This window comes from Acartia tonsa, chromosome 14 (genome assembly GCF_053477335.1).
Source record: "Acartia tonsa isolate MP-2025a chromosome 14, ASM5347733v1, whole genome shotgun sequence".
Taxonomy (NCBI): domain Eukaryota; kingdom Metazoa; phylum Arthropoda; class Copepoda; order Calanoida; family Acartiidae; genus Acartia; species Acartia tonsa.
In genome coordinates, this window is record NC_137273.1 from 20,013,719 (window position 1) to 20,040,465 (window position 26,747).

The 26,747-nt window shown below is 32.7% G+C and overlaps 2 protein-coding genes across 3 annotated transcripts in view; both read right to left on the minus strand.

The window, feature by feature from the left end:
* The window catches only part of slgA (proline dehydrogenase slgA), a 52,293-nt gene extending 52,086 nt beyond the window's left edge, over positions 1-207 (minus strand). Inside the window, exon 1 of one of the 2 annotated variants that reach the window (XM_080147171.1) lies at positions 94-207. The gene's annotated coding sequence lies outside the window, so the exon portion shown is untranslated. The remainder of the gene's footprint in view (positions 1-93) is intronic. The other variant, XM_080147172.1, reaches the window with a different exon arrangement.
* Positions 208-14,626: 14,419 nt separating this feature from the next.
* On the minus strand, positions 14,627-23,663 carry LOC145305952 (sorting nexin-8-like). The gene is made up of 14 exons (XM_080147858.1): positions 23,561-23,663; positions 22,952-23,034; positions 22,229-22,279; positions 21,623-21,712; positions 21,234-21,334; positions 20,740-20,787; positions 19,755-19,840; positions 19,402-19,469; positions 18,761-18,860; positions 18,366-18,468; positions 17,808-17,882; positions 17,275-17,368; positions 16,074-16,140; positions 14,627-15,229 (listed from the first exon to the last, which is right to left on the minus strand). The coding sequence occupies exons 5-14, from the start codon at positions 21,296-21,298 to the stop codon at positions 15,150-15,152; spliced, it is 786 nt and encodes a 261-aa protein (XP_080003984.1). The 5' UTR covers positions 21,299-21,334; positions 21,623-21,712; positions 22,229-22,279; positions 22,952-23,034; positions 23,561-23,663; the 3' UTR covers positions 14,627-15,149.
* Between the last annotated feature and the right edge of the window lie 3,084 nt (positions 23,664-26,747).

Sequence of the window (26,747 nt, forward strand, 5' to 3'; positions counted from 1 at the left end):
AGAATAAAATTTAGGTAGAAATAGAATTGTTTTCACTTTTTAATAATAAATTTTGCTTTTTAAAGTAAATTAAAGACTAAATATAAGTAGTTCCTGTAGGTTTTGGATAAAGTTTTAACTGTCAACCGATTTTTGCTTCGCACTAGCTTATTGCTGAGGTAAAACTAAAAAAATATATTTCTGTAAAATATATTCCTATGGTGTGTATGTATATATTCGATATGTGCTCTTCCTAACGTTTTACTAAAAGTCAAAATAACATTAAGATTCAGTCTCTTAGGATGTAAAATATTGATGTTATTGTAATGTTTTGACGGCTGTGGGAACCAATATTATTTCCTTTCTCCGTTAGAAGGCTCTGACTTTCCTTTTTCCTTACTCTTTAGGGTACATCTCTCTCTCTCTCTCTCTCTCCATCTCCCTCTTCCCTCTTCTTCTTTCTCTCTCTCTCTCTCTTTCTTTTTTCGTTCTCTCTCTCTTTTCCCGCCAATCTCTATTCTTATGAGCGTGACTACACTATAGTAATATTTGAATGAAAGTTTAAAAGTATTTCTATCTACGTTTGTTGTTCCTTAATCCGTATAAAAAAAAGTAACAGGATGTCGGTCTGTCTGAACCGAGGGTTCTCGCCAACCGTTGGACCACTATTTAGAGGCCTCTAGGGGGGTAGCCGCGCTTTTACCATCATAAAGTACATGAAATTTAACATGCAAGGAGGAAGAGGGACATTGAAGAGTAAAATATACATACTAAACCCAACAATTTATTTAGGGAATTGGGCTGGATTTACAAAAATCGTTTATTGTCTTATCCCTTTTAAAACTTCCAGATCTGTGTGATTTATTTATAAATTCTCTGCGCTTCTTGTAAACCTAATGATACTTGTTCTCCGTAATACCCCCACCCTCCGTCAATGCCATCTTTCCTATCCCCTCTTTTCAACATATCCTCCCCCCTCCCATTCTGTCAGTGCCATCTTTGCCATCTCCTTCCTTCCCTTCTACCTTACTCCGTCAATGCCATCTGTTTATTCTCTCTCTCCCTTTTTCTCTACCTTATATCGCCCTCTCTCTATCTTTTATGATACTCTATACCTTAAGTGTCCCTTGAAAACCGTAAATTTTACACACGATATAATCGGCTTATCCATTTTAAACATTGAATGAGGTCTTCTATGACAATACGGTACAAAAAGGAAGATATTTGATCTTAAAAATTATTACCAGAAAGTCATCACTTCTAATCTAAATATACAGTCTGATTTTAAAATACCATTTTTTTATTCCATTACAATTGTATATTTCAGTAAAAGTTTTTTTTGTCTATCTACTAATGAACTCCCTAACCACTGAACCGCGATTAAGTTCTTCTTTCAGGGAAAGCATCACATGATTTACAAGATGGCTTTTTTCTTTTTTTTTCTTTAAAATTTAAGTTTTGGTTGGTTTGAGGCTATTTTGCTGTCCCCTCATTTCTCAGTGCCTCTAGATTCTAGGAGCCAGGCATAGTCTAGGTAGCATTAGATTTTAAAAAATTTAAAAATTTTGTGGTCAGTCCATATTTGAACTCAAATATCAATATATCTAATGGGTTTAAATATTAAATTTTTCGTTCACAAAGGAAGTATTAATTAACACCTAAATTTATAATTTTGTTCAGAGAGGAAGGGTTTATATTTTCAATATTAATATTGGAATAAAAATATTCATTTTTTTGGTCAGTAAAAGTAATAAAATAATAAACAAATTTATGAATTTCTTGGGTTGGCCATTTTTCGTTACGTGGGGGGAAGGGGGAAATTTTACAACCTCACAGATTTTTTATGACCTCTAGGTAAAACACCAAATTAATAAATATTTTGAATAATAATCACGAAATCTGAACATCAATACATGCCAATACATAGTTGAATTACTTTTATCATTTTTACCTTTTTTAATCTAAAAATCTCACTGTTAGATGTATGTAATAATAGATCATTGGGTATATACATCAACTTATCTTCCATTGTCTTATCAAAGAAATCTTTAATACGATGCGATAATTATTTATACATCAATTTATCGTGCATTGTCTTATCTGTTGAATAAAAGTTTTAAAACAAGAATTACAACATCCATAAAAGCAAAGCGAAGTTTATATACAATTGAGTCCATACATACTAACATATTACTGACAACAACATCCATACATATTAAAATATTTTATGAATTTTAGTTTAGTCATTTTTAGGGTCTTTATAAAACTAAATCTCTGAGTACCCATTAGACTGATTGAGTTCTGCCTTTATAAAATAATAACACTGGTTTTCGCCTATTTTATTAGTGTTGGGGTTCTTTGATTTTAGACTTGATTTGAAATGTTATAGTATAAATGAGTGTGCATTCACCTCTGTATATAATCACGTTCACTTGCTGTTTTATATTCGCAAAAAGACACAATAGCAAATTGATTCAAGACATGCTGTTTTTTCAATTATAAGAAATTTGTAGTTTATACTAATTGGATTTATTATTACTTAGATCTTACGCAAGATTATCCTGTACTCTTATGAAGTGAAACTTGTAGCTGTCTAATATAACGATGCCCCTATCTAGCCCCTTTAACCCATTAGTGCCGAACTTCCCCCCTGTCGTCAGAATCACTTGAAATTTTAAACACAGCTTCCTTAAGGGATTGTAAGACATTTGTATTTTTAGATTTTTTGATTTGTGGCATACCAAAGAAGTTTTTTTTTTGCGTCGTTTCCGACGCATTCGGACTAATCATTTTTCCCATGCGTCTATTATGTACCATATCGGACTAATCATCTTAGGCTTTTACTGTATAATCTATTAGTTGCTTCGCCCCTAACCTCCAGGTTGGGTGGGGAATGTCAGAAAAATAGCATAAAACCATCCCAAGATATTTATAAAGCTTTCCTGATAAGTAAAACCAGTTCAGACCCGAAATTTCTATAATCTTTAGCTTCAGACAAAAACCTTACTACTTTATAGTATGGAACACTATACTAGCAGCCGCTTCGCCCCTAGAGGCATCCAGGGACCCTTGGGTTTGGGGGGAGTCAAACCCCCTCTTTCAATTACAGTTTTTAAAGAAAAATTTTTAAATAATAATGAGAGGGGTTTATTATTTTCTAGGGGTGATTTCTCCTAGAGCGGTTGTGGTACTCTCCCCCAAAATAGTTATAAACCTTACCAGGTCCTATGAGAAGCTAAAATGTAAAGGAGAACCATATCGGTTCAGTGGTTAGTGAGATCCCTTAGTACACACAGACACATGTATGTAGAATGTATTTAGATCCTGTTAATTTATTAAAAGGATACATAACACAGATACTCTACAATCAGTGTCTGTCTGTACGTCCATTCGTCTGTATAAAACAATTCAGAATATAATTATTTGGTACTAGTGGCTACGCCCCTAGAGGCCTGTAGGGGCACTTGAGATGGGGAGAGGTCATTGAATTCTACAACAATATTTTTTATTTTAGATTTAAAAAGAATTAATTTCATTAAGTTCATTCTATTTTTTCTTGTGTTGGGGGTCTTTTTTAAGTGGCGATTTCTCTTTGGAGGGTGGTGGTACTCTCCCCCAAAATATTTATAAACCTTACCAGGTTCTATGAGAAGCTACCATGTAAAGGAGAACCATATCGGATCAGTGGTTAGTGAGTTCCCTTGGTACACAACACACAGACACATGTAGAAAGTATATCCTGTTACTTTATTAAAAGGATACATAACACAGATACTCTACAATCAGTGTCTGTCTGTACGTCCATTCGTCTGTATGAAACAATTCAGAATATAATTATTTAGTACTAGTGGCTACGCCCCTAGAGGCCTTTAGGAGCACTTGAGATGGGGAGAGGTCATTGAATTCAACAGCAATATTTTTTATTTAAAAAGAATTAATTTCATTAAGTTAATTCTATTTTTTCTTGTGTTGGGGGGTCTTTTTCAAGGGGCGATTTCTCTTTGGAGGGTGGAGGTAACCTCCCCAAAAATAGTTGTAAACCTTCTTAGGACCTATGAGAAGCTACAAAGAAAAAAAAGAAGCATATCAGTTAAGCAGATACACAGATAGATACCCTTTCACTTTATTACAATGTTTAGCAAAGAAATATGATTTTGTCGACAATTATATTAAACAACCCAATACATGACAACCCACCCCCCCCCCAGCCCCTGTTAATCCTTAAAGTTTTATAATAACTTTTTCTTATTTGTTGTCTTACCAACTGTGGGGAATTGTATTTGTATTTTGATTGGTTGGTTTTTTAAGTGTCCAAATGTTTCAACCACTAAATGTAATCTACAGAAAGATTTTATGGTATAATATCCCTGAGAAAGTACATCAATTTATCGGCCATTGACTTACTATTTTAGATCCCTAACCAATACATTTCTTAGTTGTAGTGTAGTTGTTAATTATTTGGATGCAATTATATATGTACAGACGGACGGATGTACAGACAGACCATAATTGTAGAGTATTTGCGCTATTTTTATGAATATATTAACAGCTAGGCTGCAATAAAAATTACGGAGGTATAAACATATTTACAGTCTTTAATTGGCTGTAATTAGGGATATATAGACAGACATACATACATTCCCTAGTTGTAAGGTAGCTATTATTTATTTGGATGCAATTATGGAAATACAGACAGGTGGACGTACAGACAGACCCTAGTTGTAGATTATCTGCGCTACTACTTTTATATTCTTAAAATAAAGTAACATGTTATTGTATGTCTTTGTGTGTGTACCAAAGGACCTTGCTAACCACTGAACCTATATGGTGCTCCGTTACATGGTAGCTTCTACTAGGTCCTGGTAAGGTTTATAACTATTTTGAAGGAGGGTACCACCACCATCCCTTAAGAGAAATCATCCCTAGAAAATAAAAAAACCCAAAATTAAAAAAAAAACTTTTTCTTTTAAAAATTGTAATTGAAAGAGGGGATTTGACTCCCCCTGCAATCTAAGGGGCCCTAGATGCCTCTAGGGGCGTAGCCGCTGCTTGTTTGTATTCCATACTATAAAGTAGTAAGGTTTTTTGGCTCAAGCCAAAGATTACAGAAATTGAAGGTCTGAATTGGTTTTACTTATCAGGGAAGCTTTATAAATACCTTGGGATGGTTTTAAGCTATTTTCCTGACATCCCCCACACGTCCTAGAGGTTAGGGGCGTAGCAACTAGTAGATTATAGGAGATTATACAGTAAAATCCTAAAATGATTAGTCCTATAAGGTCAAAAAGGACGCAATGGCTAAAATGATTAGTCCGAATGCGTCGAATACGACGCACAACAATTTATCCAAAAAAAGTATGTAAACTAACTAAAATTAAAGAAAACTTAGCAGAAACTAAAAATATATAACAAATGCTATAATTAATTATAAAAAAGTATGTTTTAATTCTTTAAAAGAAAAAAGTTAGACCTGGTGTGGAAATTTTTTCCTATTTTTTCCACCTCTGCCATGAAAATATGATTTCATCTGGCCATCGAATTAAGTGAGAGGCCAAGCAATGTAGAGGACAAAACTTGAAGCTCTATTCAGTTATTTACACACATTTAAAAAGGACAGCATAAAAAAATAGAGTGATAGTATAGGTTTGAATTTGTGCGTCGTTTAAGACCCTATTGTCATTAATGGGTTAACCTGTCCAATCCCCTTCTACTAGGTAAACGATGTCAATGATGTCCATTGAAGCAACCTAAATTAACGACTATTTTCCTCCTGCCATAATATGCACGTAAAAATGTAAATGAAATGTGGAAGGGAATGGTCACCAAGTACATGATAGTAGTTAAAGTTTATCCATATCGGACCATGTATTTACCTTGTAGGATAGAGAGAAATCAGGGAGGAAGGGGACATTGGACTGTAAATTATAACAGTACCCAGTGCTTTAAATCACGTTCTTTTATTTTTTTTTAATTGATGAAGGTTAATTTTGTTTATCTTGATTGGAGAGTGTTCATCATTTTTTTAACCATTGTCTGATCCTTTAGGACCCATGGTTAGGATACAAAATAAAGAAAAAAATTGCTACATGTCTAAATTGCTATAGCTGTTCTCCGCCCACTTTATACAACTCCACCCCCCCTCCCCGATTTACTGACCACTTTGATTTTATTATTTCCTTTACTTTAACTGAAAACTAATTCAGGTATCTAAAGGGATAAGACAATGGGCGATAAATTTATGTACACCCTCAATGATGACACACAAAATTTCCCCTTCTGTAGAACACAATTAGTGCTTGAAACGTTTGGACACACAACTTTATAAACCAACCATTCAAAATTCACTAATGTCCCCAAGGTTCTAAGGCCAATGATTAAGAAAACGTTATTATAAAACTTTAGGGGCTAGAGTAATAAACAGCTCATTGTACCCCTATCTATGAATCTAACAAAACAGGAAGTTGAGGTTTTCATCTGAGCAAGGGGTCAAACCTTACTTTTTATAAAGCAGAGCTTTTCTGTGGCTATGGTCGGTATGTCCTTCGTTTAAACAGTATTCTGTATTTAAGAAAAAAAAATACATATAATTTTGTAAAAATAATACATTTATATTATGCTTAATTTGTTCTGGCACTCTACAAATGTTAATATTCGTCCTACCATTTTAGAGCTTCGCTTTTATGGATGTTGTCATCCTTGAAATTTTCTCAAAAGCAGGGAGGGGGGGGGGGTAACATTTTTAATTATCTATTGTAAAACTACAAAATACATGTGTTAGGTGTGATTGGGGTAGGGTTGGTCAAATGGGATTAAATTATTTTTTTTTAAGCGAAGCTTTTCTATAATTAGGATAGGTCCGTCCATTATAGCTCTTTTCGTTAATTTAAACAGGTTAGAATTTTCCTATCGATTTCAAACTTTGTATGCTGATTCATATAACAGTTAGGTACGACTTAGAAATCGTAGCAACTCTATAATTGCTACCAGAAAGTCCGTACGTCCCTTTAAAATAAGCAAATTTTTACTTTTTTTGACAACAAATTTTTGAATGTTAAAATTATCCTATTCATCTGATTCTTTGAATACTGATTTCTATTTCAACAAGGTACAATGTGATAAGCGAAGCATCTCTATAATAAAGTCCTAAAAATGTCAGTATATCCTTAAACAGTATAATGTATTTAATCAGTTTTGCAACAAATTTACTTACAATTTTGTACATATAAGCTTATTCAATAATAGCTAACCGTTACGGACGCACGGATTGGTAAGACCTAATCATAGAAAAACTTCACTCATAATAACTTATATAAACACGAATTAGATAAAACAAATGTATTTAAATGAATCAATTTACAAAAGATAAATAATTTCCCTAATTATAATTTGAAACAAATAATTTAGATGTTACATTCTTTATGTCTATTTTTGATTACTTATTATGATTTTTAAAAAATCAAACTAGAAGTTTTGTTGAAAATCAAAATACAATTTGATATAAATGATAAATTGATCATTCATTTCTAAATATATTTATATTTATTTTATAATAGATATTATCGTTCCAATTTTAGTATATACACTGTACAGTGTACAGGGCCACAATGAAAATAAATTTTTAAAATCGAAATTTTTTGTATGTTTGTTTTTATTGTTTATGTTTTTGTTATCGCGCGTATGCCGCGAGATTTTGCATGATTTCCCATGACATCATTCATATTTAGTACCCAAGGTTGGCCAGAAATGGCTAAATTCTTGTATATTCCCTTTAAGCCAGTACCCAAAGTCTGAGACTCCTAAAAATTGAATTTTCGATCCATTGTCCCCTCCCTTACTCCCTGCACTCTACTAGTGTTAATGTTTGTTTGTCCTTCCATTTCAGAGCTTTATGGATGTTGTCATCCTTGTTTGTTCATCAAATCATTCTATTTGTCTTTCTACTTAGAACTGAAAATTAATATATTTAAAATAGACATACATACAAATAATTTAACCACCATTACCCCCCCCCCCCCCATTCACATAATTAGATATATATTAGTTGTTGTTATAATCAAACATGATAATTAGTGAGGGAGGGGGCGGATTGGGTTAATTCCACTGCTGCTCTGTATTATGCTTTAAAATAGACAAACAGAAAAACTTCCTGTTACTTTATTTAAAGGATAGGATTGTCAAACAAAATACTCTTTTGAACACTAACAACCTATCTCCTCATCTATTTTTTTCTAGTTTTAGGGCTTCACTTTTATGAATGTTGTCATCCTTATAGAACGTATAGCTTAATACAATTGAACATAGAACATTTAATTTCCTGATATATTTTTGCTTGTGATTGTTATATCATTAGCTGCTGCGCCCCTATATGCAGTGGTGGGTAGCCTAAAACTATCTAAAAACGTAATATGCTTACTGGGGGGGGGGAGGGTTTCGGATTATTTTTCATAATATTTTAATCCCTAGAACCAACGCCTGCACCCCTCCCAATGAAATTTAAGCTTCTTTGTACAGGGTGCGTCACATAAATCGGGACATTTTGTAATTTTTAAAGAAATGAACATAAAATCGTCAATTTTAAAGATTTTATTGAATTTTAAAAACTGGGAAGCAAAATAGGTATATGACTAGTAGATTATTCAATAAAATCGCCGCCAGCCTCAATCACTGTCTCTACCCGCCTCCTCAACCGCCGGCAGGTCCAGGTTAAAATGTACCTGTCCAAGCTGGCGTAGTTCTCCTTGATAGTGGCAATGAGGGAGGTCTTTGTAGTGTGGGCACGTCTATTTGTGCATGCTTTAAAGTAGCCCTAGGCCCAAAAGTCCATTGAATTAAGATCAGGCTACTGGGAGGCCACATTTCCTTAGGATCATGAGTAACCGCCAAATTGACAAAATCCATGTTTTTGCTCTCATTTGGGCTAGGATTTAGCTACAGTGGACTTTAAGTACTCAAAATGCGTGTCTCGATAAGCCTAAGACACACACAAAATTTTGGGTCAAATTTCCAACTCCTTCCCTGTCGGGCCCTACTGTTTGTGATTTCTTAAGGCTCAAAATCTTGAAAAATCGACCTCATTTCGGCTAGGATTGAGCTAAAATGTATTTAAACACGGCAAAATGTGTGTCTCAATGAGCCTAAGACACCCACAAAATTTGGGGTCAAGATTCCAACTCCTTCCCTGTCGGACCTTACGTTTTGTGATTTGGCGCACTTAACCACCGGCGCATTTGGAATCTGCCTTGTTGAACACATACGCGTCCAGCTCGGTGTACACGTCCATCTACGTCCAAAGATTTTTTTGTGCTAAAAGGTCATTACCTAAGCTTTCTATAGTGGGGTCAAACGTCCTGATTGGTCAAGTAGTTTTCGCGCTATGGCCGTTTAAAAAATGTCCCGATTTATGTGACGCACCCTGTATATATCATTTTTACTCCTCCTACTAGCCATGAAGATCGACTTTTACTTTCATTCATGATATACATATTTTTTGTCAGAAATTTAGTTTACCGGCCCAATGATGATACACATCATCCGCCTCCCCCCCCCCCCCCCACCCTCTCAAAAAAAACATTTTAACCGAAGTAGGGCAAATGAGGTTAAAAATTGAGCACGCACATATATAGAAGAGTTATAGGAAAAGAGGGGAGGGTTATTCATTATTCCATTTATTAATAAAAGTTTTGAGGGAGGGCCATAAATAACCTAATACTAATACTTAAATAACAAGGATGACAACATCCATAACTGCGAAGCACTGAAACTGTAGGACAAACGAACATTAACACTTGTACTGTGTCAGAACTGAATAATCACAATATAAAATTTGAAGCAAAAGTGTAAATTTGTTGAAAAACTGCTTGATACAGGATAATGTTTTGGACATACTTACATTTTTAGAACTTGATTATAGAGTTGCTTCGATTGAAACATTATACTTTGTTGTCCAAAGAATTGAAGTTTGAAATCGATAGGACAATTCTAACATGCCTAAATTAACTAAAAAAGCTATCTGTTTGTGACGGACGGAGGTACGAACGGACCGACTCTAATTATAGAAAAACTTAGCTTTTAAAAAATTCTCATAGGTAGACATTATATATCATACATCAGGGGAAGGGGGGAGGGGCTATATACTGTTTAAACGTTTGTCTAAACGAAGCTTTTCTATAATTTGTCCGTCTGTGCTCCATTAATTCATGCATGCTAGTATTATTTAGATTTAGAAAGAGTAGCAACTATGTAATACTTTTTGTTTATACATATACATTTATATTAATGTTTGATTTTTCTACCATTTCGCTTTTATGGATGTTGTCATCCTTGCTGATATAAACCCACCCCCCCCCCTTCCTTTCATATTATGGAAGTAACTTTGGATACTAATGTAATTAACAGCTCAATTTCTCCTCCCTCCCTATGTATTACAGACAGTTTTCCGCGGATATTTAAATAGATAGTAATTTAGATAATTATAATGGTAAATTGCGATGATAAGATTACTACGGATTTTAAAATAAAATAATCATTTCAATGTAAATATGCTAACCAACATGGTTTTCATATCTATCGCATTGTATAATAGACAATTTTCCGCTGATATTAAGATATAAAGTACCCAAATTTAGATAAGAATAATCAATTTAATGTAAAATGTATTCTATGTAAATGATTTTCATATATATCGCATTGTATTACAGACGGCTTTTTTAATTAGCAGTGTCTTAACTTTTCAACTAAGTAATAATTCAAATATCATCATTGGGTACAAACATCAATTTATCATCCATTGTTTTATCTCTTGAGATCCCTGGTTGTGAATATATGTAGAGATTGTAAGATTAATTTAAGAAGAAAAAAAAACAAGGATAAACAATGATATATCTTGGATAAAAGATTTGATGTCTGTACTAATTGATCTCGCTAACCCCCAAAATATGTAGGTAGAAAGAGGGGGTTTCGTTGACTTTAATTAACTAGTTATTTATCGCATCATACTATAGACATTTTTCCGTGGATTTTAAATTTGAAACAAAAAAATTATAACAGGAAAAAGGTTAAATTAAAACTAAATAGAATTATATTAAGATATGCCTAGATGTTAAAAACTAATAGTGTGCTAAAAGGGGGGATGGAGTTTCACTTTTATGTAATATTCTAATATTGCATTTTATTACAGACAGTTTTCCGCGGATATTAAGAAATATAGTATTCAAATTTAAATTATCATAATGGTACCCATCTTATATAATTATAGTGGTACCCAATCGCGATGATATGATTTTCATATATATTGCATTTTATTACAGACAGTTTTCCGCAGATATTAAGAAATAAAGTAACCAAATTTGAATAATTATAATGATACCCAAACTTGTATAAAACTTGAATAATATATATCTTGGAGAGATTTGGTGTTTTTAAATGGTAAATAGATACTCGGATTTTTATTGCTCTGATTAGCATTTAATTATTTTTAATAAACTTGTAAAATCATAAAGTTCATGAGAAGTTTGGAGATTAGTAATAAAGGGTTAGAAATTAAAAAAAGGGGATGTCTAGGGCAATAAAATCCTGACCTGATTTTTTAATATTTTTATTCGACCAAAATATTAAAATTTCCAGTCAATTTCACACGTCCCTAAATATCAATATTTTAATGGTAATTAACACCTTCATATTATTTTTTATTAAATTTCTACCCAGCGTATGCCTGCTAGGAGCGATGTTTTTGTATCTCACTAAAGTTTACATGAAATATAGATATAATACAGTAAATTTATGCTAATTAAACATTATTTTTGTAAAAAAAAACGACTAAGCAAAAAGTTGCTTGATTCACTTCTACAAGAGACAAAATAAATTGGAAATGATTTCTTAAATCGAAATATATCTTCATGTCCTAGAATAGTGTACTTTTGAAAAATAGGTTGAAAAACATACTAACTAAAAGATATGTAACATAGAATAAACACCCCAACCCTACTACCCCCTCTTAAAAAAACGTTGAGGAAAATTTAGGCTTTTACGCATTTGTTCACAGTGCAAGCTTAACCCTAGAAATATTATTTCCTAGTGGGGGTAGGTAAGAGGGGGGGGGGGGGGCAATGGTACGTACAGGTGAGCACTTATTTCTAAAGGGATAGGTTAATAAAAGAAAATTATTATCATCCCGCCAAAATTTGAAATAACAATATAAAGTGTAAAGTATTAGTTTTTAAATGTATGATCGCAGAACAAAATTATGAATTTTATTGACCTATCCATCTATTCCTGTAACAGGCGCGATATTTCAGGGAGGATGGGGACAATGGACTGTAAATTACACTGGTACCCAAAGGCTTATAATCCCGTATGCATAATACGTTTGTTCAAAAACTTTGAGGACCTCTATATGAATTTTGATTGGTTGATTCAAAACTAGTATAGTATCTATAAACTTTTCAACAAATTATTATAATCTACAGAAGGAGTAATTTTGTTTATAATCATTGGCAATGTATGGTAACTCATCATTCATTGTCTTATGCCTTAAAACCCCTGGCGATATGTAGCAGTATACAATACACCAACTTTTCCACGTATTTACAAATTTTTCAGGGAATTTGCTAGAAAAATTTTCCATAACTATACGTTTGGAGTAATCCGAGACATGTTAAAATAGATCAACTGAAAATTGATTACCCATTTCTTGGCTAATTTCCGAAGTTGTACAACAGATAACCCAACTAATGCAAAAGCTATTTTCAGCTACTCCGATCAAAGGGAAAAGCGATATAATGTATAAACGATTTTTACATTATACATGCATTCAAAATTTTTCAAAGAAGGTGTATCAACTTTTTTTTTATAGCTAGCCGGTTCTTTTAGTAAGTAGTAGATGTAAAATTTTTCATAGAATTCAGATAAACAATTGGTTTTTTTGTAGACCTCTTATTTTTTAAGTAATTTAAGTTTTAAAAAAAAAATAATTAAGTCGGTTTTAAGGTACTAAAACGCAACAAAATAAAAGAAGAAAATGGCCAGTAAGAACAAAAATAGTAAGATCTTTAATTTGACACCTTACTTTTAAAATTCTGTTGAGTAATTATTGAAAAAATCTATTTTTTTAACCTCGGTTTAATAAAAACTTTAGACCTAAATATTTTCTCAAACAGACATAAAAAACATGGGTTCATATATACCTTTAGAATCAGAAAAATATTACGAATCCATTGTAAGCAAAATTGAAAAAAAGTAAAAAAATTAAAAATTAAAAAAATGGCCAATTGTATTTTTTGTTCTGGCAACACTATCGTCTTCCCTTTTTTACCCCCTCTTTACCCCCTCTATACCCCCTTCCCATTTTTATACTCAATTGAAGAGTTAAGACGTTGCCTGTACAATATAATATGATATTTTCATATAATTCCTTTTATTGTAGTTTATATACTATATTGTAAACTTTTTTTTTCAATTTTGCTTACAATGGATTCGTAATATTTTTCTGATTCTAAAGGTATATATGAACCCATATTTTTTTACTTGTGAAATGATAAAATTGAGTTCAAAGTTTTTATTCTCGTGGGTTTAAAATAATCGATTTTTTCAATAATTACCTGACAGAATTGAAAAAGTAAGGTGTCAAATTAAAGATCTTACTATTTTTGTTCATAATGGCCATTTTCTTTCTTTTTTTTGTTGCATTTTAGTACCTTAAAATCGACTTAATTTTTTTTTTTTAAACTTAAATTACTTAAAAAATAAGAGGTCTACAAAAAAACCGATTGCATATCTGAATTCTATGAAAAATTTTACATCTACTACTTACTAAAAGGACCGGCTAGCTATAAAAAAAAAGTTGATACAACTTCTTTTGATTTTTTTGGAAGCTTTTTTAGTTAGTAGTAAATATTGAAATAGGATGAGGGTGCTATGTATACAATCGGAAACTATGAATCAGCTGACCTAAAAATATACTAGGTAGAATGCCAGACACTCAACAGACCGAAAATATACGCAAGTTTTACAAGTACAAGGTCAAATAAAACTCTAGAATACTGCAATTGATTTAATCTTAGTTTATAAGAAATTTATTCAGTTTAACAAAAGTAAAATTTGTAAAACTCGATCTTTAAAGACTTTAAACAAGAGTGGACCCTTTTCCTGGGGGGGGGGGGGAGAATTTAACCCCCACCACATCATGTGTCACTGGAGGCCTCAAGATCCCTATGTAAATAAATTATGTAATGTGGGAAAGGAACCCCCTTAAAAAGAGATGGAACTATTGCCGTCACACGGCTCATCTTTTAGGATACTTTGTAGAGCCTCTTACCAAAATGACATGAAATAAAACACATGTGTAGATATGCAGGTATTAACTTTAAATATGCGTCGTAGTAAAGAAGTAGGACAAGTGTTTTTGTAAGTAAAGAGAGGCTACCCTTTTATCAACTTTGTCTGTCCACCTGTTCTTCAGGAAATGTGATTTTTTTGCCTACCATTCAAGATAGATCTGGTCACAGGTCGGAGACTCAAGTCCCGATTTTATAATGGGTTTTTGAAATCTAATGATAGTATCTGAAATATAAACACACCCTATAAAAGAACAGAAAGCAATATGCCAGGAGACGAAAAGAGTCTCCACCAATTGGGCAAGATAGTTGTCTGGTTTATACATCAATACTTATACATTTATTTGGTAAACAACATTAATAACAAAATATAAACTATAAAATGTGAAAGGTTTCGTGATTAAAATGTTTTTTTTTCTCGGTAAAAATTAATTGACTTGGACATAACAATTTTTGTAAAACTCTATGTTTAAATGCAACATTTAGCTAAACTACAATAGACTGAAGAGGGTGCCATGTTATTGTTCACTGAAATATATTTCTAAATAAATGCTACGAAGAAAGGACTTTTGTTTCAGTGCTGTAAATTCATTTCTCGTATTCATTCGAATCCGGTGGATAGGAATCGGTTCTCATCCATACGAAAAAACTATGTCTAGCATCGTATTATATCCAGCTTTCTACGAATATAAAAATATACAATCATAAGATTAAAACCATTTTTTAAACCCGTCCCTTTGGCACTTTGGGGCTAAAAAAACTGGTTTTAATCTCATAATTGTACATTCTATATCCGCGGAAAGTCGTTTATAATACGATGCGAGAAATAACTATTATCATTTATTGGCTGAGTTTTGTCCATTCATTTGCCAGACCATTCATGAACTTGCTGTTTGTCTGTGACAGCGACTCCAAAACACCTAAAATAAAAATCAGGATCTCTGCCTGTTCGTGTATACCGAATGATCTAGACAATCATTGAACCAATGTGGTTCTCCTTTACCAATGTAGCTTTTCATAGGTCCTGGGACGGTTTAGGATTATTTTGTGGAAGGGTACCACCCAGGGAGTAAGGGAGGGGACAATGGGCAATTAATTCAATTTAAGAGGGTTCGCTGAAAAGCAATAAAAACCAGATTTTTCAAGAAAATTTTACCAAAATTGTTAAGGGATCATGGTAACCAAATTTAGAACAAAATTAGTTCTAAGAAAAAAATCATTTACTTGAAAATTAAATTATCAACACATCACAATGTAGTAAACATTCTGTAATTAATCACTAGAAAAATCTTGTTTAGAACTACCACAACCCTTCTTATATATTTATAACTGACCCCAAAATTCAAGCGGTTCTTAGATTATTTAATACATAAATATCACAGTAGAGTTTCTATACATGAAAAGACATTTTCTTGGGAAAAAATATTTGTTAAAACCAGCGATAAACAACAAACTTTTCTGTCTGCATATTCAAAACTAGCTCAGCTAGTTAGCGGGGCATTGATGCGCAAGTCCCCAAAATCAGTAAGAATCTGCTGTATTCGTGCACATTCCCTTTAAGCCAGTCCCCAAAGTCTGAGACTCCTTAAAAACTGAATATTCGATCCATTGTCCCCTCCCTTACTCCCTGGGTACCACCACCCTCAGAAGAGAAATTCTAAATAGAAAAAATAACCCCTCTTCAACAAAAATACTCTTTCTTTTAAAAATATTGTAACTGGAAGTTGGGGAGGGTCGATTTTATTTGAAAAGGTTTGTTCTTACCATTCAGTGTGTTGAAATAATTGAGACAGAGTTTGATTTCTGAGTCTGCGCATACCAAAGAAAAAGCCTACAAATAAAACTTTTTGCAACATTATGAAGCTGTTTATAGTGCCAATGGTAGGCCAGGTTTATAGGCATTATAAAAGCTTCTAACAGCATAATTTACAATCAATTTGTAGAGAATCAAGGCTTATTTAAGCAGATTATCCTATTATTTAAAGTAGTAAGCATTTTTTGTCTGTCCCGAAGGATCTCGCTAACCGCTGAACCGATATTGTTCTCCTTTAAAGTAAAGCTTCTTATAGGTCCTGGGAAGGTTTTAAACTATTTTTGGAGAGGGTGTCTTCACCCCCCTCCCCCCAAAAAAATATATATTTTAGTCTTTTGCAACTTAAATTAAAAATGGGATGAGGTTGACTTTTCCCCCTCCTACCTTAAGTGCCCCTAGAGCCTTCTAGGGGCGTAGCTGCTATTCATTCTATAAGTCAAAAAACAATTGTACTTATATTTCTTGCAAAGTTTCCTTAAATACAGGATAATGTTTGTTTATTGACATGCTTATATTTCAGGTCTGATCATATAAAGTTTGTGTAAGATATTGTCCTAGAAATTATTGTTCCAAAAAACAAATAAATGGGATATTTACATCATACAAACATTTTTGGCCAAATAGTTCAAAATCCGCTTTTCTGACTGACTTTGGGTACTAATGAATCATAAGCTGCTAACTCGTTTAGTTAGTTTTGAATATAGCAGAAAGAAGAATTTGTTATGATATGGCTGGTTAAAAAAAAATATTCTCCAAAAATATCATTTCATAGATAAAAACTTTTTTGTGATATTTGTGTAATAAACAATCTAGGAACCTTAATCTAACAACCTAAATATAATTCTTGTGTATAGTGGCATTTCAAATCTAGGAATATGGGTTGAATGAGTTCTAGGGAGATTTTTCTAGTAATTAATTACAAAATGGTTACGTCAGTCTGATATACTGGTAATCTTATTTTCAAATGATTGCTTTTTTTCTTATTTTATAGTTTTCTAAATTTTATTAACACACCCTTTAAAAATTCCTTCAAATTTTCTGGATTAATCTGGATTTCATAGCCTTTCTTTGAAATCTCTTAAATTGAATTAATTGCCCATTGTCCCCTCCCTTACTCCCTGTCAATTATAGAAAAGCTTTGGTTTTACCCACCTGTCTACACTCTAAATCTGAAAGAATAACTTCATGTTCCCCAATTTGTTTTTCTATTTGTTCCCTCCAGCCACTGTTTGTAGTCAGAATTCCTCTGAAATCATGAATATATATTTCTATTTGTTCCCTCCAGTCACTGTTTGTAGTCAGAATTCCTCTGAAATCATGAATAGATAATTTATTGGTTTCGCTAGAGATGGGACAATGGAAGATAAATTGATGTTCATGACAAATAATGATAATTAAATAATATTACACCTTTTGTAGATTAAAATAATTGATCAAAAGTTTTGTCACTGCTAGTTTTAACCAACCAATCAAGATTTAATAGAATGACAGAACGCCAAGGCAAGGTTTATAACTATTTTGGGAAAGGGTTCCAAGCAAGAGAAACAACTTCTTTAAAAATTCTCCCCGCCCCGCACAAAATTAAAAAACAATTTATTTTTTCTTCTAAAACTTAAATTAAAAGTGGCCTGAAGGGTCGACACCATTCCCCCTCCCCCGTTATTATTATAAAAAGTTGTGTAAACCTGGTATCTCTACGCTTGATCATCAATATTTTATCCAATCCTCGCTTCTGATCATTTGCAATTCCTTTATCTTGCCTGAAAATAGAATAACCTTTGAAATATAATTCCTGGAATGATAAAGCATAATGTTAAACAAATTTTTAGACTTGTATATTATAATTCTATCTAGCTAGTTTTCAGTTTCAGTAATGTTATACACTCTGCCACTTAATATTTTTTTGACCTTCTGTCTAATTAGCTCTTTGGATTTTGTCTTCCTTGTTTATTATGTGGGGGAAAGAAATGGTTGTATATAAGTTTCAAGATATATTTGCTCTCAATCCTTAATTTTTGAGCAAAATTAACAGTTGTTTCCCTTAGTGGCTAGTCTAGCACAGAAAAAAAGGCCTTGGTGATAGTGAATACAAGGACGTCCAAGCTTTTTTTTTCTAAGGGGGTTGTTTCAAAGTTTACAGAGGGAGGGAGGGTGTTAAACACCACTCTTCCCCCTAAGATGTCTATTAGTGACGGGATATGTGCTCACTAAGCACTTTTAGGGAAAGTACCAAAATGCATTACCTGAAGCAAAGATCCTCAAAAGCTGTGATGATGTCAAGAAGAAGTAAAATCTTTTGAAGGACATTCTCATCACTCTGTGTTGCTAGCTGGCTGTAAACACTTCCTACAATTCATTTATAATAGATATAGTAAGCATCAATTCCTAAATTGGACCATTAGTAACACAGCGTCTGATCAATACAACTGTATTAATCCCCTTCGGGGTCTATACCTTTGATGCCTTTACCGTACGTGGCTACCTACTCAATAAATGCCAACCTCACCTGACCTAAAGTTATGAAATACAACCTTCCTCCCTTAATTCCTCAGAAATATTTGCCAGAATCATGGAACGTCGTCTTTAAAAAGAATATTGTCTAACTCAAGATCCTTTATATAATTATTGTTTAAATTACCGATTTCTGGTGACTGTTTGGAAGCCTTGTACATCCTATCCTTGACCATGGACCATTCAGAGGAACCTGATATGTCGCTAGTTGACAGGGTTGCAAATTCCTAGGATGTACAGTAACTGGATATCCATATTCAAAAGTAACAGGATGTATGTCCCTCAGTGTCTCTGTAGCTTAAAATCTCGGTCACCGAAGAACTGACATGGTTTTCCTTTTCAGTCCAGCTACTTACAGGTCCAGGGAGGGTTTATACTTATTTCAAGAAAAAATTACTATAAATACCACCTTAGCTTTCTTTTGGGGCGAAGCCACTATTTTTATCATATGCTATCAATTATGACTGTATATGTAATTAATTGAATCAAAAATTAACAAAAAAATGTTTAGTTATTAAATAGAAATAAATGGAAAATTATTTTGGGATGAAATGGGACATTGAAATGATTACTGCAAATTAAAATGGCTTGAATCATAATCCAAGGGCTGAAATTTTAGTCTTCATTAAAAAAAATGAGAAGCTACCCTATAATTCACTTTATTTGTCAGTATGTCAGAGGGTAACATTGGTCTGCATTGATTTTTACTTCACTACTTATGGATGTTGTCATCCTTGTTTTAAAAAAAGAAGTGATAACAAAATTTACCTTAGCAATTAAATTTAAATCAGCATTTGATTCTTTGTATTGGTTTTTCATCTTTTCAAATAGAATACCTTTAAATAAATATCAATCAATTAATTTATATTTGTTATTGTTCTAAAAATCAGATAAATCAGATGGACGTACAGATCTTCTGGTAACGTTTAGAAAGTTGCTTTGCTTCCTAAATCGTACCTTATTGTTATAGGAATCACTATGCAAAGTTTGAAATCGATAGAACAATTCTAAACTTTTAAAATAAACAAAAATAGCTAACTACCCAGACGGGAGGACGGACCAACCCTAATTATAGAAAAGCTTCGCTTTTAAAAAGTAGGTGATTTAAATAAAATTCATACTTAGCTGATTAAGAACATCTTTCATCTGCATAAGTTTAGCTCTGTGAGCCATAACATTGGCTCTTAGTCCAGGAGTAGCCATATTCCTAATTATAATTATTATCATATTAGTTTAGCTCTGTGAGCCATAACATTGGCTCTGAGTCCAGGAGTAGCCATATTCCTAATTATGATTATTATCATATTAGTTTAGCTCTGTGAGCCATAACATTGGCTCTTAGTCCAGAAGTAGCCATATTCCTAATTATGATTATTATCCTATTAGTTTAGCTCTGTGAGCCATAACATTGGCTCTTAGTCCAGGAGTAGCCATATTCCTAATTATGATTATTTTCATATTAATTAAGCTCTGTGAGCCATTACATTGGCTCTTAGTCCAGGAGTAGCCATATTCCTAATTATGATTATTATCATATTAGTTTAGCTCTGTGAGCCATAACATTGGCTCTTAGTCCAGGAGTAGCCATATTCCTAATTATGATTATTTTCATATTAATTAAGCTCTGTGAGCCATTACATTGGCTCTTAGTCCAGGAGTAGCCATATTCCTAATTATGATTATTATTATATTAGTTAAGCTCTGTGAGCCATAACATTGGCTCTGGGTCCAGGATTAGCCATATTCAGAGATATAATTATATGTATGCTAAAACATTTGCTCTTTTATAATGAATATCAAAAGTACCCATAACATATAGCAGCTCTGTATTCAAATGGGTATAGAAATGGCATAAAAATAGCCTTAAACCGTCCCAATGCTTAGATTTAAAATAATAAAGCCCGAAACAATTCTGGGACATAAGTGAACTTTACCTAAAAAGATGAACTCAATCTGTTGAGTAAGTATTGAGATATTATATTATGCACTACATTACAATTAACTCTTGATTGCTATTACAAATCTATTTCAATGTAAGTTATTGTTGACATAATTGCCCTTATATTTTCATCTAAATTTTACATCTTTTATTGTATATCAACATACCTTGCAGTCGGTCCATGAGGGCTCAGGATGTACTCATCTGGTAAATGCCTAAATTGTAAGAAATTAAAGATCCGTTAAAAAAACATCCATTTTATTTTTTACATTGATAGAACATCTGTAGATAAAAGTGAAACAAAGATAATATAAATAAAATGAATAATTAGAAGCCCAATATCTATTTAAAGCATTCATTTGCAAAGTTCTTTATTAAGTATTTGAGGTTGCGCCCCTAGAATCTAGGGTTCTATATTCGAAGGGACATGGAAGAGCAGAAAAATAACCTAAAACCAAATCCAGACTTTTAAAATAAATAGCCTAAAACTGTCTAAAGACCTTTAACAAGCTTCACTTTAAAGGTGAACCATATCGGTTTAGCAGTTACCAAGATTCATTGCCACAGAAAAAAAGCTTACTACTTTATATAAAAGGAATAGTGTCATATATCTGACTTGGTAGCAGTAGTTAGAATGCCAATATTATTGATGTAATTTCACCTGAATTGATCCTTGAGGAAGTTGTAGAAATCCACAGACAGATCAGTCAAGAAGAACTTGATCATTGGGTCATTGGTAATAACTGGATGAGATGTTATCACCTATGTAAAACAAAGTTCAATGAGAATTATATATGGTTTTCCTTTACAGTGTAGCTTCTCATAGGTTCTGGAAAGGTTTATTATTATTTTGGGGAAGTGTACCACTACCCTCTCAAGAGAAATCGCCCATAGAAATAAATGACTACCATTTTAAACCAAATTTAAAGAATTTTCTCAATTTTCTTTCATAAAAATCTACCTTGGTAAAAAAGAGGCAAGATTGATTTTAGCTACAATATCCTCTTTCCACAGCTACACATTAATAATTATCATTCTGAAATACAGTACCTGTATCCATCTAGTAAGAGCTTTTCTTCTGGAATCTATGACATCACTCTCACTTCCTGACACTATGGCCAACAACTTGGCAGGTGGCAACTAAAATAAAATATTTTGAGTTGGGATTTTCTGACCAGATTTGATTTACAGTGGGATGCTTTCAGGGTAACCAAATTCTAAATCCAGATTTTGACTTTGAGTCACCATGGGAGCTACAGTACACCAATCAATGATGTTAAGGTGAAAGCTATTGGAATAACAAAGAGAAAACTCTAAAATAATACTTAGGGTCTATCTCTCAATCAGCGTCCACCAGGAGGGCGAAAGTGAAATTGATCTGAGAAAAATTGATCACCTTGAAAGCATATCACTGTAATTTGTTTATATGACTTTAGTATCTAAATGAATACCACATGAAAAAGGATTCATATAATATATAGAAGAAGGATTGTTCCTAAAGCTTAAGATCTTGGAAATGGCTTCTCAAAATGATTTGTTTTTTTCTTAAAATTTCCTGACCTCTCTTCGCCCTTCTCTGGATGCTAGGGAAGGAGCAACTGTATATTCATATTTTGATATATATGCCATCTCCTTTTAATTTAAAATTTAACCAACCTTTGGTATCAATCTGTACGGAAATCTTTGTAGCAGCAAATCATACAGGATCTAAAATGACATGTTAATAAATAGAATCAATAATAAAGCTATATATGTTAAGGACTTTTTTTCTGCTAGCAAATTGCTTTCTGCGCTTTTGTATCGACTTGGCAGTGTTAATATTCCGACGCTATAGGTTGATTTTCAAAGACCCAATATAAAGTCGGTACAAAGTCCTGAGGGTGGGAATATAGAGTAATTTTATCCTTTCTTCCGATATTGCTTTATTCTAATGAATCAATTATACAATAATAGCTAAGCTACTTTAAGTGTCCGTGTCTGTCTGGATTGGATTTTTTTCTCTAACCCTGCACCATTTAATCATTTTGTAAAAAAGGAGAAAATTACAAGGGGATACTCAAAGCTCCAATCTGTCATAAATCATCATTGTCATATGTACATCAATTTATCATCCATTGTCTTATAAATTAAGATACCTGACGAATATAGAAACAAATGCCGTTTATTATGTCCCATGCGGGCCAAGCTGAACCAAGTAATAGTGTCTCACTGATTATGACGTCAATTGAACAATGGTAAAATTTATAGTGGCCTTTCATTGGCTAATTATTTTTTTTACGTCATAATCAGTCCGACACTTTTACTGGGTTCGGCCAAGCTACATTTTTTACGAGCAGAACTTAATCAGATAATAAATTGAGATTGAAAAAATAATCTAACCTGAAAATCTGAATATCTTCTATTGACCTCAGACCTATACCTGTCAGATTTGACCACATATTCAAAATGACGCTTGATTAGTCCTAAAAAAGTAAAAGAAGGATTATTTTTTTGAGTAATATCAGTCCTCATGTTAGAGGAACCCAGACTTAATTATTGATAACAAAATGCATTTGTTGTGATTAGCTTTTGTTAGGTTAGGTTAAGAAGGAGATTGTACATCCCAACAGGGCTGGTACTTAAAGCTCCATATTCATGATGTTTTTAGTAGCAAAGCTACTCTACTCACCTTCGCAATTTTTGCTCTTGTATCTTAACCCCATTCTTTTTCATCAACTTTCTCTTTGTATGTGCTAATATTTAGCTTATTATTTTAAACTAGCGGATACGCCCCTAGAGGCCTCTAGTGACACTTGTTTTTTATTTCAATATGAAAAATAATTTGTCTTCATTAAGATCAGCTCTCCCCCACAAAAGTTATAAACCTTCCCAAGATCTATGGGAAGCTGTAAAGGAGAACTAGATCGGTACAGACAGACAGCTATTATGAGGGTAGCATTGGTACTATTGGACACAATCGATCTTGTTTTAAAAAAAACTTAAAATTACCTTTCTTTTGAGGAATTAAGCTTATAGTAACATTATCTATTACAGAATTGTCTCCTGGTTAGCATAAAGTAAAAATACAATTTGTATTAAATTTCATTTTGTAAATTAGTTTCTGTTTATTAAGGGATTTTAAAAATTTCAAATATTAATATATCTTAAAGATATTCATATATTTAAAAAAAAAACAATAATATACTATAACTTTGCTGTCTGTTCAATGTTAATGCATGTTTGAAATTTTAATAGTTATTAATTGCACCTGTTATAGATAGCTTTGAGCGGATATTAAAATGAAAAATTATAAGATAAAAACTAGTTTTTTTTAGCCCTGAAGGCGCGGGCAAACAAGACTGGTATTAGTTTTATGATAATTATTTTAATATTCTTGGAAAATTGTCTGTAATACGATGCTATACATGATTTTCAGTATGGCTGAGAGTACTGGGTATAATCCAGCGGATATTAACCAGTTTTGAAGCCATGCTGGAAAAAAACTTTTCTTTAAATGAGGAGCTTTAATATATACTAGCGGCTACGCCCCCTAGAGGCCTCTAGGGGCACTTGAGGAGGAGAGAGTCGAATTTGATAATTCAATTTCTTATTTTAGATTTTTAAAGAAAAAGTTTTAAAAAAATTACGTTTGACGTTTATTTTTCGTTGAACTCTCTTTTTAAAATTGGTAAATATTTAAAAAATTTAATTTCTCTAGGGAGGGTGGTGGTACCCTCCCCCAAAATAATTATAAACCTTCCCGGGACATATGAGAATCTACCCTGTTAAGGAGAACCCAATCGGTTCAGCGGTTAGCGAGATCCTTCGGTAAACACAGACACACAGACAGACACACAGACAAACATCCTGTTACTTTAGTATAAGGATAGTTTTCTCTTAGATCTTAGACAATAAATTGGGTTAAGTGTACACCCACAATTAAGAAGGACAAAATTACCCCTCCAATAAATTATCTTTGTTTGAGGAAAAGTTACAATAACGTAGATTGAACCGCCAATCAGCATTAAGTTAATATACCCAAAGTTTTTAAGCCAACAAATACCAAAAACTTTGAGTACCAGTATAATTTGCAGATGTTCCCTCCCCCTCTGATTACTTTCGTTATTTCTTGACTTATTTCTTAAAAGAGTCACGCTTATATTTGAAGTACTCGTCTTTGTGTTAAAAATTTTAAATTAATTTTTAAAGATCAAAACATTTGAAATTATTTCTAAATGTATTTATATTCCTGTTTGTACGAAGCTTGACATTATGATAACAACTAAACTAATTATTAACCACAATATCTGTTTGTATTCTAATTACTAGGTGTTTTTTTTTCAGTAGCGAAGCTACTCTATAATTAAAACAGTTGGTGAGACCGTAACGGTATAGGGGAGTTATGATTTTTTTTTCGGCTGCTATTGAAGATACACAGCTGAAAATTTCAGTGAAGATTCTTAAGATACATGCGCATCTAGTTATTTTATTCGTTGTCCGTCTGATAATTGGCTATGCTTTAAAAAAGACATAAACCTCAATCTTTAGAGGTTTCATGATTTACTTTAAGTTTTTGCGTTTTATCTCTCTTACCTTCTTTTGGAATGACAATGGAGCATTTGTTCTTAAACTTACATTTTTCGTTTATCCATTACATCTTTTTTTATGCTTCACTACTTATGGATGTTGATATACTTGTTGTTATTTAATTCAGCAAGGATAACATATTTAAAAGAAGGCTTTTATATTTAAAACAAGGATGCCATCCAAAAGTAGCAAAGGACAAAAAATCTTGAACTGGAATATGGACAAGGATATTTAAAAATCATATGTTAAATCAAGAATAAAATCACGAAACCTTTCTCACGTATTTCATTTTCCAAAATTCATATTTTGTAGCATGACTGACAGACCGACGGACAGAGTAAATTACATATTTGAAGCTCATTGGTACAGAAAATCTTAACAAAAAATATCAGCCATAACAGCTGAGAAAATAATTCACTTTGCCCCAATATTCTTCATTATATTAGTATTATGTTTATCATTCATTAAAAGCGAAGCTTTTCTATAATTAGGGTCGGTCCGTCCGTTCGTACGTCCGTCCGAGACAGATAGCTTTTATTCGTTAATTTAGGCATGTTAGAATTGTTCTATCGATTTCAAACTTTGCATGGTGATTCCTGTTAGGTACGATTTCGAAAGCGTAGCAACCCTATAATCATTACCAGAATATCCGTACGTCCATTTCAAACATGTTGATTTTTCTACTTTTTTGACAACAAATTTTTATGTGATCTTATTATCCATCTGATTTTTTGCATATTGATTCCTGGGACAACAAAGAACAATATTTTAAGCGAAGCAACTCTATAATCCAGTCCTAAAAATGTAAGTATGTCCATAAACATTATCCTGTATCTAGCAGTTTTTCAACAAATTTACTTACAATTTTGCTTCGTCTCTTATACATTTATATTCTGATTATTCAGTTTAGACACTATGCAAGTGTTAATGTCCGTTTGTCCTACCGTTTCAGTGCTTCGCTTTTATGGATGTTATCTTCCTTGTTCTCTTTAAGCATAATCCTATTTTCTTCGCTGGATTTTGCAGACTAAACAATACTGAAAATATTTATGTGTTTAAGTATTTTTCATATAGAAATTGTCTAATAAAAAAAATTATTTTCCTAAAAAATTCAACCATATACACCATTCAATAAAGGTTTTCATTTATGAATGTTGTCATTCTTGATCTTGTAGTGCATTCAGTAAAATCTAGTTCATTGTAACACGCGATAAAACAATGTGGTTTCATATTGTTGAATCACAAGGACGATTTTGTCTATTTTGTCACTAATTATCGCAACTGTAAAAGTCAGACTAAATACTTATATAAAAATAGCAGGATGTCTGCCTGTGTGGCTGTCTATACAAAAGGATCTTGCTGATCGCTTAAACTATATGGTTCTCATTTACAATGTAGCTTCAGGTAAAGGAAATGTTTATAATTTTTTAGGGAACCCTTCCAGGAGATATAGCCTCTTCATTTTTATTTTCTAAACTTAAAAATAGGTAAGGGTCGACTTCCTCACCCTCCAAGCTCATTGCCTCAAAGGCCACTATGGGCGTGTCCGATAGTCTATTATAATATAAAATTATGTAAATAGCCTTTTCTCAATCTAAAAAATAAAATG

What these genes read in the sequence shown, in the direction of transcription:
- LOC145305952 (XM_080147858.1), bottom strand. Translation starts at nt 21,298, where the DNA reads ATGATCAAGTTCTTCTTGACTGATCTGTCTGTGGATTTCTACAACTTC. An exon ending in TTTGAGGATCTTTGCTTCAG is followed by an intron (nt 17,883 to 18,365) that starts GTAATGCATTTT and finishes TTCTATTTTCAG; the next exon opens with GCAAGATAAAGGAATTGCAA. An exon ending in ATCAAGCGTAGAGATACCAG is followed by an intron (nt 17,369 to 17,807) that starts GTTTACACAACT and finishes TCATGATTTCAG; the next exon opens with AGGAATTCTGACTACAAACA.